Genomic DNA, 18,218 nt, shown 5'->3' on the forward strand with positions numbered 1-18,218 from the left:
CTCAAGTTTGTTTACCCCCTATTAGACTCACAAGTCAGTCTTTAGACACTTTGCTTAACTAAAGACTGATGACTTTCTCCCTGATTTTGTGTTTAGACGGGCGGATACAATTTCAGAGTTTAAAAAAACTCCCTACGTTGCAGAACCAATAGTAAATCTGCAGGGCGGTCCTTCGGTGGCTCGCTGAACTCTTGTGCTCGTAAACATAGTCCCACTAGAAACACGTGTAGCGGTACAAAATGGCTCAGCCATGCTCGCAGAAAACTCCGTCAAAGTTAGTGGATGTTTGACGCGTTTGCCAACTAAAAGAAACAAGCATAATCTTTTACAAGGCCATGACTCATCCGTCCGGCCGGACTATAGAGGCAGCCAGCAGAGCTTTTAGCTATATATATGTAGCCTATATATCACATTTTTTACATCACTGTATCACCGTTTAGACTAATCCGATGTTTGTAAAGTCTATAAACACAATGATTGAACAAACATTACTATTTCTGTGTGCACGTTTAGCTGGGCTAACCGTTAGTTGTTAGCCCTGTTAGCTGTTAGCCGTGTCTGTAATAGGTAATAACTCATTAAACGGTCCGTGAAAAAAATATCTTTTCCAGCGGATATCTTAGTTACAACATGATTGAGCTAGCAAAGCAGTTTTGTGTCGCTATGTGTGGTATTTATTCAGTTTTGGGAAATCACGATGTCTAGAAAGCATCAGTTGACAGGGACAGCTAACACTAGCAGCAAAGCTAACATCTGGACGTCATCTGTTAAAAGCCTCCCTTTGTCGGATACGACATGACACTACTCCAGTTAGCTCAATCATGTTGTAACTAAGACATCCGCTGGAAACAATATTTTCTTAACGGATGAGCACACATTTGATAAAACGGAGTTTAATCTCTCGGCATCCATTTTCAAGCTCTCTGTGTTCGTTTCCTTGCGGACGAGAAAAGGGGGAGCGCAAATTTCCGAGAAGGCGTGTCCTTTTCAAAAATGTAAGAGGCGTTGCTTTGTTGCCGGCCGTTTTCGCCGGTGTGTTAAACACACTTTAGAAAGGAATGTCCCCAGACTATCAGAAGGCGGAGATCTCTGATTGTCTGGTGGCGAGACTAATCCCCCTATGTGCAGTTTGTTTGGGCGGGTGTGAACACAACAATCACACTCGGGTGCACACCAAAACAACCTGACCGAGAACTTCTTGAAGAGGTGGTCTGCGGTTGGAAAGTCCCTCCTATTGTCTATTCCTAATCACTATTCCTTGACCTCGGTGGGAAACGTCACGAGGTCAAGGAAAGATGAGTAGGAGAATTCATAAGGACTTAGGAAAAGAGAACCGCGGAGCTGAGAGAATCCGACCGCACTTACGCTGGGCTACGTCATCATGCGACGGCGGATGTCAGTGACGTAGGTCGACCGTAGTGAAACTACAGTTTACCGAAGATGGACTACAAAAAGCGCATCTCAGGTACTCCGCCCCATGCCTACTTACCATGTTGTTTCATGCAGGCTATATAAACATGGACAGCACGGTGAAAAATATGACTTAATTACCAATGTCTGAATTGAATTAAAAAAGATAGATAGGCAGTCACAAAACTGAAACGCTGAAAATGATTGCTCACACTCACCCTCCTGAATCATTGGGATTATTTATGACAAATGTTCAAGTGTATGCAAGAGAGGCAAATATGGCTTACAAATCTACTACTGTACATACCATTCTTACATTGCAAACATGTTGAATTAAAAACATCATCTAAATAAAAACGTTTCATATCCCTTTTTCTTGAAACACAAACTTCTGTGTTATTATGCCAATCAATCATCATTTGTCATTTGCTTACAATAGTTTAAAAGCGGCCACAAAACTCAGTAAACACCTTGAAATGTTGACATGATTGTGACTTGAAGTTATTTTTTATTTTATTTTATTTTTTTAATTGTGTTTATTGGATTTTCCATTGCATTAGTGACAATAACAACACAGAAAAAAAGAAAAGAACAAATAACAAGAGCATACATAGGGATGAAGGTGCACCTGTGCAATTAACAGTATATCTTCTGCCTAAATGGACAGGTTTTCTGTGTTTGCTGATGTTCGTATACAAGAAATGAGTAATGGGGGGACAGGGTAGAGATGTGGGAGGCTTTATTCTAAAGTGTTTGGGTGAAATTCATTTGCGTAATAGTCTAAAAAGGGCTGCCTCCCGCTGAAGAGGTGCTCCAGCCGCACATGTGTCCATATGAGTGCAGAGATGTCAGCATCTGTGACTGAAGAAAAATTAATTAATGATATTGCTAAAAGCTGGCAATTCAACAACGCTCAAATAGTGATATGATTAATGCACACTGAGCATATCTTACACCACAATATTAACTTGAATTGGGTAATGTTACAAAAGTAGCGTGACGTTTATAGTTCGCATTGGGTTTAACATATTGTTGAGAGTTTGGAACATATAACGTTACGCATATTAACGTTATGGCATGAGATGGGCAAAGCTTCATGTAACGGTGACTTACATGGTGAAACTGTGACTTTACAGTCATGTTGAGAGCCAGTTATTCTTTTTCTTTACCTTTCGTCGCTTCTTTCATTCTTCCTCTTCTCCTACTTCGGGTTTATTCGTTTGTCTCCGTGAACGGTCGGTCACTTTAAATATTGCTCCAGCAAAGCATTGTGGGATTAAATTATCTCCTTTCCTATCGCTTAGGAAGGTCCGATGTATCCTATGCTAAATGAGATCTGAAAGGAAGCACTGAACCTCCTTTCCTTAGTGTTTAGAGAATTCGAACAGCTCTTATCATGGCGGCCACTAAAATACTTCCGGGTCATTTCACTCAGCTAGGAACCTTCCCAAGCAAAAAAGACTTTCCGACCGCAGCCATGGTCTCAGTCCGATTACAACCGAACTCTGGTGCGGTTTGTTTGTGGCGAGAACATGTTCCGACCTCAATCTGAACCAACTGCAGTCACATGACACATTGTTTGGGTTAAACATGAGCATGTTACAGTCCTGGAGGATTATTAATGTGCACCTCCTCCTGTACTGCCTTAATATGCACATTCAGTACATCCGATGCATCAAAACATTGTTTTCTAGTTGGAGCCGCGCCTCGTTTTCAAACTGTATGGTTTGACTAAAATGAACAATGACAGCAATGTAGTACACGATGACCAGCTGTTGTATAAACGATCAGCCAAAACGCAAGGAAAGTTTACCATTTCCGGTTGGAATCGCTGTCATGTAAACAGGACCTTTGTTACAAAATAAGTCCCTGATTGAGTCCGCTTTAATAATCAATTTCATCACTTGTGCTGTTTAAAATATTATTGTTATGACCATCAATTTAATGGAGGAGACATGTCAAAAATTATTATTGTGCTCTGTTCTAATAACTTGGGTTGGAATATCTGAAAAAGCAAAGCTCTTGAGGATTTGTGTATTATCCCCCCACCCCCCACCCCTAACATTTGAAATCTAACTTCCGCCCCTGAGCACAGGCGCGAGCTGAGTGGACTCATGTCTCCAGGTGAGCTAAATAATTTGGGGATGGGATAAATACATTAAAAAAATCAGCGCCAATAAAACTGTCAATTGATTTTAAGAAAAAATAAAAAAGAGTAGATCACTATGAAAACCGATGAAACGGTGGGTGGGTTTCCATGTCTCCGCTTCACCGCAGTGTTTTTGCTCGGACCGTGAGCTCGCGGGGCCTCGCGCGGTCAACCGGAGGAATTCACATGTGAGGCTGGGTGGCACACGCCCTCTACGTCACCGAGCTGAAGCCTCAAAGTGTAGACGCTCAACTTTCCTGCCTTCACTTCGTCCTCTGGCTCTGTGCTGTCACTTCACTCGGTCCACGGCTGCGGAGGCGCTCTGCAGCAGGGGAAACATGTTCAGTAACTCAGCACGGAATATTTCGCAACTCGTCTACTGACTCACCGCTCACAGCCCTTTACCACAGGTAAACCCACCTGGGTGGTTGTTCTTCACGGTAACTCTTTGTTCTTCTTTTGGGGATTATATTTTGGTTTTGTTTGGTCTGCTTTGTATTTTGTTTTCTGCAAGAGTTTGTGTCCCTCTGTGGGAATGTCTCACCGCTTAAGTCTGGTAGGCCAACGACAGGTAGTAAGGTTAATTGCATCATAAAGGGAAGCTTCTCAAGTCACAGAGAAAACGTGGACTTTAGACTTTAGGTTCACTATTTTCAAGTCTGTAGGCTGGTGTTTGTACAGGTAGAAAATTCAAAACGACTCCACAGACACTTCTCATATCACTAGTGCTGTTTAGTCTCTCTTTTTAATGTTACTATGGTCACTATCTTGTTCAAATTTAATAATGGAGCCGACTGTGATCTCCCAGTGCCTAAATGGGGTTTGGCATGTGCACTTGCCTTTTAGAGTCATTAAATCTCTCTTGGCCTTGGTTAGAACTAGCACTATGGTCTGATTTGACATACAAAGCATTTCAGTTTACACTTTTGATCTCTCTCATCATCTCATTTTACTTGTTCTTTGATAGATTTAAACCCCTAGGCATTTCTAGATATAGTGTATTTGACATTATTATTAACATTATAATTACTGACATTATTGTTTAATGTAGGGCTGCTACGAAGCCTAACGATTGTTTTCACTAACAGTGAATCTGCCAGTTATTTGCTTGAGTATCAGACTGGTTGTTTGGTCGACAAAACATTAAAAAATACAGAAAAGTTGTACTTTTTTTTGACAATTGCAATTTCCCAGAAATCACTGATGTTTTCTAATTGTCTTATTTTGTCAAAACAACAGTCCAAAGCCTAAAGATATTCTGTGTACTAACTTACAAAAGAATAGGGCTACACAATTAGTTGAAATATTATCAAAATCGCAATATGGCAAAGTGTTGCAACCGTTTGATAAAGTCAAGTCAGGTTAACTTTATTTATAAAGCACTTTAAACACAAACAGAGTTGATCCAAAGTGCGCCCACAGCACACACAGAGACAAGCGAAAACAAAAGAAAGAAGAGAAACACAAACATTTGAATAATAATAGCAATAAAATTATGATAACAGAAAGAATAACCTATCATTACTGTTAATATTGCATCTATCGCAAAAACTATCCTTGTTATCTTTAGTCTGTCACCACAGTTTAACAGCAACAGCAACAAAGACAACCAGATTATGCACAGTTAAAAAGTAGTGAGATGTTTTAAGATGATTTGTGAAAATCTCAGTGGAGGGGGAGAATCGGATGGTCGGCGGAAGAGAATCCTGGAGTTAGGAAGGCCCTGTCCCAATAACACTTAGTCCTGGATCTCAGAACAGTTCTCTCACAGTGTGATCTGGGGAGAGGAGCTCTGTGATGTAAGAGGGGGCGAGGCCGTTGAACACTTTGTAGACAGACAACAGAATCATAAAATCTATTCTGTAGCCAACAGGCAGGTGAAATGTTTCACAATATTCCATCATACATTAAGTATGGTGGTGCTGCAGAGATGCCTCAGCCTACAAATTATATTCTAGATGTAAGTGAACATGCTTGTTTGGTGCAGACCTCAGCAAATATCACATCATCACTATTTTATATATTTGTTTCAGTGAAAATGAAATGCAAAAATAACCATTCCCATATCGCAATCGCAACACCTGTCAAAATAACTGCATATTGAGCAGCCATAAGAAAGAAAAGCAGCATATCCTCACATTTAAGAAGCAGGAAATGGGACGTTTGGCATTTTTGCTTCGTAAATAACAATTAATCTATTAATTTTTGCTCTACTTCAATTGATAAATGGTTCCCCCTCTGATGTTTTCTCATTCTCTTTCCAGACTCGCCTCTAAAATGGCCCAACAGAATCACACCTGTCATTACAATGAGTCCATGGGCTTTTTCTACAACAATAGCGGCGCTGATGACAAATGGGACAAAACCCAGCTCATCCTGGTGCAGGTGGTGGGCTCTCTCTTCTGCTGCTTCATCCTAGTCTCCAATGCCATGGTCATAGCTGCTGTCATCACCAACAAGAGGTTCCACTACCCTTTTTACTATCTCCTAGCCAACCTCGCCGCCTCGGACTTCCTGGCAGGCATAGCGTATGTTTACTTGATGTTTAACACGGGTGAGGTGTCACGGAAACTTACAGTCAAAGGATACTTCATCCGCCAAGGTCTTCTGGACATCAGTCTCTCAGCCTCGCTGGCTAACCTGCTGGTGATAGCTCTGGAGCGCTACATCTCCGTCATGAACTGGAAAGTCCATAGCAACCTGACGAAGAGGAGAGTGACCCTGCTGATTGTGCTGGTGTGGGCTATCTCCATCTTCATGGGGGCCGTGCCAAGTCTGGGCTGGAACTGCATCTGCAACCTGAGCGACTGCTCCCAGCTGGCTCCCCTCTTCAGCAGGAGCTACCTGATCTTCTGGTCTGTGTCTAACCTGGTGGTGTTCCTGGTGATGGTGGTGATCTACATGAGGATCTACACCTATGTGAAGAGGAAGACGGCGGTGCTCACGCCACACACCAGCGGCTCCATTAACCGCAAGAGGACGCCCATCAAGCTCATCAAGACGGTCATGGTTGTGCTCGGTAGGGGTTTGTTGTAAAAATTCTGTCTGTGCAGCATCGTTGATGCAGTGAGTCAGAATAATTCCTGTTTTAGTCAGGTTTAAGTAGTTGTGGTGTACAGCTGTGTGTCTTTCATCAGGGTCACAAAGTCCAGGCAGTTCGCTGCGTCACTGCTGAACACACTGGACTGTAATCTGTTCATCTGATATGAAGGAAAAGCTCGAGCGTAATAACACAAACACTTGAGCTGTCAGTAAACATGTTGAGTTCTTGTCAGCAATTAGAGGGAGCCTTTAATGAAAGCAAAAGAGGAGTCAGCAAAATGTGTCTTTTATTTCTCTGTATCTCAAGTCATTAGTCACCTTAAAGTCTAGCACTCAAGTTTGTTTGCTGTACAGTGTCCTAAGAGCTTGTTTACCCATTATCACTTATTGCATTTAATTATTTGCTCAACAGATCAGTCATTCAATGCCCCTCACAAATTTCTAGAGACAAAGATACTCAGTTTACAGGATGTTAATCAGGAAAAAAAGCAAATCCTCACTTTTGAGAAGCTGAAACTGAAGAATGTTTGACATTTTGTGCTATAAATACCTTAAGCTCTCACTTAAAGGAGTATTTCACTGCTAAAAAGATGGTCTTTTTATAAAACTAGGCTGTCTGTGCAGTAGAAAAACGCAAATACCTTTGAAGTTAATGCTGCCTGTTCAGAGAAAACAAAGGAAAATGGCTGTTGCACTTGCTTAAGAGGTTACCAGAATGCACTGTGCTGCACCGGACCAATAAACAATAAACAACAATAATGAGAGTTTCCTGCCCAAAAACAATATGACGGCCAGCCAGTGACAAACACTCCCAAATTGCATTCAAGAGAGATCTGAGTGCTGGTAAGATGGAGGGAAATTTACCACAGTTCATTTACACATACTGCGCTCATTGTTATGATACAAAGCTGGTTGAAAATCGGCCTTTAATTATTTAGTTGTGGGCAATTCATTTTCTGTTCACTGGCTAATCTGTGAATCGACTTATTGTTGCATCACCGCTCCGTTATTTAACCAGTGTAATAAAAAAAAAAAGCTTAAAAAGGCAGGTGTTTCCTTCTTTCATCATGCATTTTCATTGTAGATGTGGCAGTAAGATATCCTGATCTGGCTGTCTTTGTTCGGTTGTTGCAACAAGATACCTTGAGGTAGAGGCACTGTACTCAGTGTTCCCCTCCCAGCGCTTTCCTTTAAGAACAGGACAATAGGACTGCACAAACATATTCAACTGGAGCACTAATATAGCGTGTTAAAGGGACAGTTCATCCCAAAATCAAATATACTTATTTTTTTCTCTTATCTGTAGTGCTAATTTTAAATCTAGTTTGTTTGTGTGCCAGTTTCTGAGTGTTGGAGATATCGGCTGTAGAGATGTCTGCTTCCTCTTGAATATAATGGTACTAGATGACACTCGGCTTGTGGTGCTCAAAGCGCCAAAAACATACATTTGGAAAACACAACAACAATGTCTCTTTCCAGAAATCATAACCTGATTCCCACATGAAACTGCTCACAACAAGCACTGTGGATTATATCCAGTTACTGGGTCATGATTCCTGAAAAGAGACATTGCTGTTGAGTTTTCCAAAGTACCATCTAGCTCTGTTAAAGACGGCAGACATCTCTACGGCTGATATCTCCAACACTGTGCAGATTGTTAAACAGCACTGCGGGTAAGAGAACAAATATGTATTGTTGATGTAGGGGTGAACTGTTCCTTTAAATGCATATTCTCATGCAAGTATAACATTGTACATAGTAAGTTGCCATGCCGTCAAAATCAGGAATTCTGATAAGACGTTTCAAAAAGTGCTGCGGATCACAGAAGTTCATCGCAGTGTTGAATGTGCTTAGTTTTTGTTTTCATACACTCCTCATAGTCATCCAGATAAAAACATGCATGAGATAGATGTAGTGGTCACCCTGTAGGATAATAGTCTGTCACTGTTTTTTGTCTCTTTGGGCACTCTGCTTGTTGCCTGGCCAGACAGCTCGATACAGTTTGTAGCGTAGGAGCTGCCTGCGTTTGTACACGCTGTATTCCAGACTGCTGTGTAATTATCTCTCCCTGCAAGGACACAAGGACACTGCTCCTGAGCCTGTGTGGCGAACCATCCACACCACACCACACTGGCCTTCAGTGAACATCCCCTCCTTCCCACCCTTCCTGGAAAAAAAAAAAAAGGGGGGGGGGGGGAGGGACCTATACTTGAGGACTTTGGCGATTGCTTTCAGATGCTTTTCAGAGTTCTCTTGAGCTTGTGGAAGTGTTAGTACACAAGTGTCATTGTTTAATTCCCTGTTGAGATGGCTGAAATGTATGTTAAAGAAAGTGCATTCTTGTAAAAGGTAGGACAAATACACACCAGTGTTGTCTGAGAGAGAAAGTAAGGAAATCTTAAGACTTGTGAGGCATGCAGTCAGGTTGAGCTCCATGGGATTTATCATTCAGGGGGGAAAAAAGTTAACTTTTGTTCCAGATGAAAGGCTGTCTGCTTAGGTGGAACTGGTAACTGGACAAACCAGTTTGGAGATGCTTAACTCACACATGCTTTGTTATAACGAGTAAAAATGAATGAGTGCAAGGGTTGGACAGGGATACAGTCGGACATTGTCACAGACACTGAAGGAGTAAAGAACAGATTGTGTGAAACTGCACGTATTTAGTTCTTAGAATGATGTCTATTGTGTTGTTTTGGTTACACTTGTACGTAACTCTAGGTGACACTTGTTTGGTAAAAGATCATTCTTGTAGTTTTATTTGTAGGATATCTGAAAGCGTTGAGGACTACTTGTCAAGAGAAGCGTCAAACAACACATGCAGATTTTGCTTTCATTCTTTAAGTGCAACCACCGTCATCAAATAAATACCGACTGAGGACAGGAACACATGCTTGAAATGTGTGTGCGTGTTTTTCCCTGTCGTAGATTAAAGGGGAAGAAAAGTCCACTTTAAACTTCAGTACATGAAAAACTGCCAATGGAAGACCATTAAATGGGGTCTCACCCAATTTCAATTCAGTTGCCTTTATTTTGAACATGTGGGCCATCAAAGAAAATGAGGAAAAAGACCGAGTGTAAGAATAGAAATTCACTGTAAAAATGTGGCAAACTTTTTTACTTTCAGGCCTAAGAGCAGTGAAAAACATAAAAACACTTTCTCCAGACCCTCTCTGTCTGTGTACACATGTGTATGTGAGACAAAGAGAGAGCAGGGAGCTGTATAGAACAGTACTTGTTTTTGTTCTGCAGATGCATTGAGGCTGTAGGGATGCAAGTAGTGTGGACAAGTTGCTGCTTGTGACTTCCCTTCAGTTCCAGAAATCTCTTAGTTGCTCTGTTTTGTGCCCAAACATGTTTGAAATCGAGTGCTAATTGGCTGCTTCAGTAGCCCTGCGAGCCACTGTGTTATTTACCAAACACACAGCATTAAGTATTTAACACAATAATGGCCCTGTACTCCCAACCTGTGTCTGCTTGTTGTAATGGTATTAAGATGTAAAAATACAGTGAATTTTGATGCAAGTTATCATCTTACATGTTTTGTGCTTTGGCTCCATTACATGAAACCTTAAAGTATTTTGTGTAATGAACAGAACTAAAATCTTTCTGGAAAAAAAATCCTGGATTTCAAATGTGAATTGCTGCATTGTAAATTGAATCTTTGGGTTTTACACTGTTACACTTTTTTCCCACAATTTCACTTATTTTCTGACATGATTAATCTATTAAATGAAAAAAAAATCAACAGATTAATAGATAATTAAAACAATCAACAGTTGCAGCCCTAATTATATAACAACTAAAACTAATATCTATAACTATAATTACTGAATCCAGGGTGGGGGAGTCTTGTTCTCTACATATCAGCGTGGGTTTTCTCTGGGTACTCCGGCTTCCTCCCACAGTCCAAAGACATGCAGAATAGGTTAAATAGTAACTCTAAATTACCCGTAGGTGTGAATGTGAGTGTGAATGGTTGTCCGTCTCTGTGTGCCAGCACTGTGATAGTCTGGCAACCTGTCCAGGATGTACCTTGCCTCTCGCCCAATGTCAGCTGGGATAGGCTCCAGCTCCCTCCCGACCCCAGCAGGATAAGCAGTTGCGAAAAAATAAATAGAATCTACCAAGGCTCACCCGAAAACAACCAATCAGAGCTGAGGAGTCTCTAACACAGCTGTTAATCATGTCAGACACTGCCTGAGGTCAAACTATCAACGTAGGCAGCACTGATCAAACATGAATAAAGATTCTGTAACTGCCTGTTTCTTGCCACAGAAACATATTGTAGTGTACTGTTTAGCTGTAAACTGAAAAAGTTTGCACCTGCGAGTGGGTGGTGTTTTGCTTTGGCTAAACTGTTTCCGACAGGGTGGCCAGGTCACAAGGTAAATAAGTAAGATTTATGAGGGATCATTAAACAAATTATTACAGTTTATTAGCCTTAACAAATTAAACCCCTTTACTCAAAATAAATTAATTGAAACTTATTTGTTTGTTGCTGAGAGTTAGATAAGAAGATCGATACCACTGTTCTATCTATACAATAAATATGATCCACTGCCAGTGGTCTGTTAGCTCAGACTGGAATCGGCTAACCTGGGTCTGTCTAAAGGTATTAAAATATGCCCACCAGCGCTGCTGAAGAGCTCTAATGCTGCATTTCCATTGCACAGCTCTACTCATCTTGACTTGCTTCACTATCTGCAGTGGAAAATGAAATAGAGAAAAGGACCTGGTACCAAAAAGAGTCGAATTGAGCCGAACCATGCAGTGAAAATGCAGCATATTTTACATGTTATATCTTTATTATATTGTTAATGCTGAACAAAAAAATGATGCGTGTGAGAAATAAGTGCTTCAAAAACCTAACTGTCTGATTTGTGTTATTGTTTCCTGAAGGGGCCTTTGTGATCTGCTGGACTCCTGGCCTGGTGGTTCTGCTGCTGGATGGCCTCCACTGTACAAGTTGTAAAGTCATGAAACTAAAACGCTGGCTGCTGCTCCTGGCTGTACTCAACTCGGTCATGAACCCGTGCATCTACTCCTACAAGGACGAGGAAATGTGGACAACCTTCAAGAACCTTTTGCGCTGCATCGGTAATGGCACGCGGCGACAGCGGTCGACGAAGGCCAACTCCAGGCCGCTCAGCTCTGCTCAGGATACAGGCAACAGTCAGCCTCCCTCGGAGGAGACAAAAAATGACGACCAGGGCATACTCAAGACCTGAAAATGGAAGTTGTTAAGAATTATCCAGAACTTCTGTTCAGCTCTGACTGGACGTACCTTATGAAGACACAGATTGGAGCTGACTTGAAAGAGAAACTACACCAGTTGGTCTCAGGGGGTCGTTGTTGTCCTCAGATCACAAGTACTTTCCTGAAGAGACACTGCAGGCTGGCTGCTCCAGTGTAGAGCTGGTGACAAGGAGATAAGAAGAGACCTTGATGCACTTCTAATTCCACAAAAGGATGCAAAGATGTGTTTTTTTCAGGGTTTTACTGTTTTGGACACAATACTTCCATTCATGTGTAATGGGAGATTCTCGTAGCTGTTTCATCCTGCTCTTTTTGTCTTCCTCATCACATCCCTGTGGGTTATTTAAACTTAGAAACTTCTCCATTGTAATGGCTGAAGAAAGAAACCAGTATGAAGTACACAGCAGTACATTTCTATTTTTACCTCTAAAAAGGGTAAAAATCATGCAAAGGGTGAACTTAACGTCCCCACTAATATAGATTTGTGTACATCTGATTGTCTTCAGGTTTACTTCCTGTGTAGCTTTTGAGGAAGCTGTCGTGGATGATCCAGTGAAGACGTGTAGCCTGTTTGTAGTCAAGTACTATAAAACTAAAGGTTTGCTTGTGGAGGGCTCAGTCTTATAGATTATTTCTTGTTTTTAAACACAGCTAGTGTGCTGCTGTATGTATCTTCTTGTACATCCTGTAAAAATGCTTTCAGGAAGAGGTGAAGTAATTTCAGCTGCGTGACAGCCAGCCTGCACAGCATGGTCTTGATGTTTCGGCCATCATTTGCAAAATTAAGGTTTTAAAATCACACCCTGCTTTCTTTTGAGAAGCAGGTTTGCCAGTGGGGAACAGATAACAGAGTCTCTCCTTTCTTGTTCCCTCTGTCATCTTTTATCAGTTCTGAAAGTCTGCCTCACCTCACGGAGGCAAACTTGTTCTCCCTGTAGCATCTGCCCCAACTCACTGAGTGGCTGCTGTTGCTCTGACAAAACAGCTGCTCACCTGACAGGGCAGGGGTTGTAAAATGGTGTTTCGACACACTGGATTCCTGCCGGAGTTTCAGCATACCATGTGTGCCTGCATGAACCGAAGAGGATATGACTGAATAGACTAACTACCCCTCCCACATACACACACAAGTCCCTCTCTCCCTCGACTGCTCTGACGCTTCCATTGCTAAATCATTGACAGGGTTCAAATGACTCTTCTTCAGCCTGCTGTATAGTATTTATGCCACTCCTGCTGTAAAAGACACGACACCATTGAAGCTATTTCATTTTTATCCTGGGAGTGTAGGAAAGCCACATGCGAGAGTGGTGATTGGAAAGGTTTACAGCTGAAATGGTGGTGTTTGTTTATCACACTGAGATTATTCATGTTCATTCCTATGTCCTGTGACTTCCAAACAGGACATTTAAAATCATAAAAATTCATTTTGTAAAGTAACACATTTTTTGGAATTGTTATGTTTTTTTAATGTCGAACATCAAACTTGACAACCTGTATAATAAGTCTGTTTTTATTTGTCTGTTTTTTCCTTTTGAGACACCATGATATGATAAAGAAATAACAAGAAGTACAGAGGCTGATTTCACCTAAGGCAGCCCCTCCAGGATGTCACGATTGTGAAAATTAAGGCAAATTCAGCCAATCCCTGTATTTAGCGTATTTATTCCCAGAGCCCCTCTCTGGGAATCTCTCTTTGTTTATCACGAGACTACTGCTGTGGGACCGGAGCTCTGTGCCTGGGACAAAATCACACACACAGTAACAGGGCTGACTGTTAGCATTACACGGCTAACATTACCCAACAGTTATTAAGACATTTAACGACAGAGTCAAGCCGTTCTGATATCGGTGTGAGATTAATGGCTCGTGTCAGATGTTAACCGGTGCTGCAGAGCTTCTGCCCAAATGGTAAAATATGATGAGGAGTGACGAGATCATGTTGTGCTGTGTTAGCTCGCGCTAACTGGGCAGATGGAGCAGGTGAAGAGCAGCTCACAGAGAATGGCAGCAACGCCTGATTGTTGGCGATCAGCTGTTGTTGTCAACTACGACCACACAGTTGAAAAGTATGAATTTCAGAACTTACATTAGGTTGAATATGATTCCCACAAAGTACCGAAAATGGGTCAGATAATATTCATATATATGTACATATATTAAAATGATCTAATATTATCTAGAATGTTAATCTTACAGTTTTATTGTACTGTATTGTACTACTACTGCTAGCAGTGGGGCTCATGGCATTGTTGTCAGTTGGTCCACCACTTTGGGCCGGACTGAACTATCTGAGCAACTACTGGTACGGGTTGTCATGAAATTTTGTACAGACATTTATGGTCCACGTCATTATCCAAATGTTAGTGTTCCACTGACTTTTCATCCAGTGCCACCAGTCAAAGAGTTTACTTATCTGGTGGAATATTTCAAAATGTGCCTAATGGATTGGCACAAACGTTCGTAGACATTTATGGCTCCTCAATGATGAACCTCAAAGGAATACTGTACATCAAATGATCATTTGTAAATCAGTTACTCACCCTGTGTTATGTTGACTTAGGGAGGAAAACGTTATTCTCACATGCCTCAACTGTGAACCAGGAATCACAAAACGGCAAACAGCTCTCAATGAAGTGAAGTCAACAGCAACAGCAAATCAATACCAAACATTTTTTAAACAAATTCTCACTCAGCTGGTGCAGTATAATCCAAGTCTCATTTATCCAACCATATGCTCAGTACCAACAGTTCTGTATGAATAGTCTTGGGCACGGATGAGTCGTGCGCCTGCCCTGTTTGTGCAGAGGTGCTTTAAATAGTAAGGTTTTCATAACGTTGCACATGTTTAGGAAGTATCTACTGAGCGTACAACTGGATAAATAAGACTTGGATTATACTGCACCAGTTGTGTGAGAGTTTGTAAACAGATGTTTTGATATAGTTTTGATGTTGTTAAATGCAGTTCCGTTTTACTCCATTTTATCAAGAATTTTCTGTTTTTGGATTCTGCGTTCACCATGGAGGCACGTGAGAAAAAGTTCCCAAATTCAACACATGTCACTGAAATTCCAAAAAATTAGTCAATATGATGATAACAAACAATCATTTGGGGGTGGAAGAATCCCTTAAACACCTCAGAGTAATAGACTTTTCCTCTAGCGGTGGTGGTTTTGAGTGAAATGGCAACTATTGGATGGATTACTGTTTGTTTGTTTGTTTTATTTAGGATCCCCATTAGCTGTTGTAGCTGTGAGATGTGGTACAGCCAAACACACCTCTCACTTTTCCTCTCATGCCATAATCAATACACAAAGTAGTACACAAACTAATGACATTCCCATCAGCCTCAGCTGCACTTTGTGTTTAGTGCTAATTAGCAAATGCTAACACGCTGAACTAAGATGGTGAACATGATAAACATTATACATACTAAACATCAGCATGCCAACATTGTCATTGTGAGCACGTTCGAGCGGCTGCAGCCTTTTCAAACGTTGCACGCACCGCCCTCTTGGCACTTACATTAGCCAAACCAAACCATGAGATTACTTGCAAATCCTGTTTGACTGAGTCAGACTGTCTCCTGATTTTAAATGAAAGTAACTGTCACTCACTGATAATACCTGTTTTAAGACTACACACTTTTGATAACACTGCAGTGCAAGTGTTAGCGCACTAACAAAGAAAAACACCAAAAGGATTACCTCCTTTTACACTTCTGAGACACTTATTACAAGATTTGTCCTGCAGTTCATGAAGAACCGTTGCTTGAGATTTCTGTTGTTCAAGAGCTGCGACTTAAGGATGATTTAATCTGGTCGGGCCAATTAGTGAGTGACCTCTAGTTTCCATTCACTCAGTTACATTACGAGCAAAAGAGCAGAATTGACTCTTAAATGGGAGGAACAAGGTCCTCTTCTGAATTAGACTGCAAAGCACTTGAATCAGTAAAAATAACCACATACGAGTATTTCTAATTTAGTACGTCTTTCTGTGATGAACTACAGCCTGACACTATTTGTCCTGTCAATGTCACCCATACACATCTGGAAGATGTTTGAGGCTTACAATGCATTTAGACATTAAAACATGTCTGGCAGGTTATAAACTTATTGTGTGCATCTAAATGTAAATCACAGCCATTTCTTTTGAAGGGATGCTGTTAAACACTACATAATGTTTACAGTAGCTCGTCTGTTCTCCCCGAGAAGCCTTTGAGTCTTGCTTAAGTTACCCCTTCAAAGTCGACCTGCAAGTCTTGTGTTCATAACCTGTCTCTCTTTGCAGCCACAAATTCAAAGCTATTTTCATTCCCCAGTCATACTTCAGGTGCTTTTACAACATTTACAACCACAAATTAAACTCCTTTCATGTAGTAAAATCCCACTCAGGATTTAATCCGCTAAGCACAACCAACATCCTCTGGCAGCAGAAGAAAAGGTTCAACACTGTACATTTTCATAGAAAATTACTCGTGATGTAAATGGCATTCAGTTTATGTTTCGGGTTGAGGTTTGACTTGAGTTAAGTCATGTTCTTTCCATTAAAAACATGCTATATCATAGTGAGTACTGTATGTCCTCAGCAGAGCCCTTTGCAGACCTGTCGTGACTGCTCTCTGCCACTCTGGTTTTGCATTCCCAAAAACATGAACTGTAAACTTGTGTGGTGTGGCAGGCCTTTTTCTACAGCTGTGCTGTAATTATGCATTCTTGAAAAGCCAATTAAATTTTACAGATGTTCAGAAATGCTGTCGTTTGGTTTGGTCTTAATCTCAGGGCAAACAGATGTAGGCAGAGAAGGAAAATATTCATCAGTACACAGAGTATGATGTTATATAAATATCCCTTGTGCCATAAAGACCAGGACTTGTATAGAAGCCAAGTTCAACGTTAAATCATGTATAATTTACAGGATTGACTGGTTTCTCCTACAAAGTTGCCAGCACAGTTTCAGCTGAGCACAGCGATACACACAGTATGTTACCTGATAAATGGCAGCAAGGAGTTTCACTTCAGAAATGAAAGGACAGTGTTGACAGTCTAAGATAAAGACTGACATTGCATCATCACAAATCACTCTACATGTTACAATTTAATATAAATTGTATTCACAACACTTAGACACTTGTTTACTTATTCATTGATTAGGTAGTTCCTGATTTAAATTATAATTTTGCCAATTTTAGTCAGGATTTTTTGTAAGGGTTTTGTTGTGATCGCTTGTGTTCAGACAACATTTAAAGTCACTGTATAGAACATTCAGAGCATTAATAAAGCATTCATTCATTCATTTTCCGTAACCACTTATCCTGTTGGGGGTCGCTGGGGGCTGGGGCCTATCCCAGCTGACACTGGGTGAAAGTAGAGGTACACCCTGGACAGGTCACCAGACTATCACAGGGCTGACACACAGAGACAGACAACCATTCACACTCACATTCATACCTACGGACAATTTAGAGTCATCAATTAACCTGCATGTCTTTGGACTGTGGGAGAAGGCTGGAGTACCCGGAGAAAACGCACACAGACACGAGGAGAACACACAAACTCCACACAGAAGTGCTCCCCCACCCCGGGTTCAAACCAGGAAACCTCTTGCTGTGAGGTGACAATGCTAACCACCGCACCACCATACTGTTTTCTATGTAAAGATATAGTGATGTAATGGTGTCCTGAGCAGAGAAAGAATTCACTCTCCCTCTGTGCGTCTGGTAATTTGAGCTTCTCTGTTGGTCGTTGTGGTAGCTAGTCCAGTGGTGTGTGCACGTTTGTGCATGTGTGTGTCCCACTGGCTAGCTAATCACAGCTGCTACGGTGGTTACTGCTGATAAAGGTGTCCCGACCTGAGCTGGCAGAGCAGTGTGTTGTCATGGAAGGAAAGATCCACCCACCAATCCTCCTCACATTAACACAGTTAGCTCCCTCAGCACTGTTAGCATTGTTAGCTGTTAGCACCATTAGCTGCAAGTTGCCAGCTCAGCCACCTCCGTGTTGAGAGCCATGTGCAGACAATGTTGGCTTAGACTCTGAAACATGGATATGCTCTGAATGTCACATACAGCTCCTTTTACAAACCTCATATATGATCATCTGTGACCAGGTGACCAAGGGTTCATACTTAGATCACATGGTCACAGCTGATCAAAATCTGTGGACTGTGAAACGTGGCCGAACGCTTTTGAAAGCGCTTTGTCAAACAACATTTGAGAAGCTTTTTTTTTTTTTTTTTTTTTTTTTTTTTTTAAATTACATTTAAACAAAAAAAGTTTTGCAGAAAAATATGTCTGTGCTTCCTCAAAGTAAGGCATGGGCATACTGAAAGTTAGCAGTGTGTTATTGAAAAGGTTACCTGA

General features: G+C 41.2%; 1 protein-coding gene across 2 annotated transcripts; it reads left to right on the plus strand.

Annotated features, from left to right (window-relative positions):
- Positions 1–3,534: 3,534 nt before the first annotated feature.
- lpar3 (lysophosphatidic acid receptor 3) lies at positions 3,535–16,424 on the plus strand. 2 transcript variants are annotated; one of them, XM_033622360.2, is made up of 3 exons: positions 3,535–3,999; positions 5,824–6,578; positions 11,504–16,424. In XM_033622360.2, exons 2-3 carry the CDS (start codon positions 5,837–5,839, stop codon positions 11,830–11,832), a joined length of 1,071 nt encoding a protein of 356 aa, XP_033478251.1. In that variant the 5' UTR covers positions 3,535–3,999; positions 5,824–5,836; the 3' UTR covers positions 11,833–16,424. The 2 variants fall into 2 exon arrangements, with proteins under 2 accessions (XP_033478251.1, XP_033478250.1); XM_033622359.2 differs by having other exon boundaries at positions 3,539–3,969.
- Positions 16,425–18,218: the final 1,794 nt, after the last annotated feature.

Source organism: Epinephelus lanceolatus, chromosome 6, assembly GCF_041903045.1.
Source record: "Epinephelus lanceolatus isolate andai-2023 chromosome 6, ASM4190304v1, whole genome shotgun sequence".
NCBI lineage: Eukaryota > Metazoa > Chordata > Actinopteri > Perciformes > Serranidae > Epinephelus > Epinephelus lanceolatus.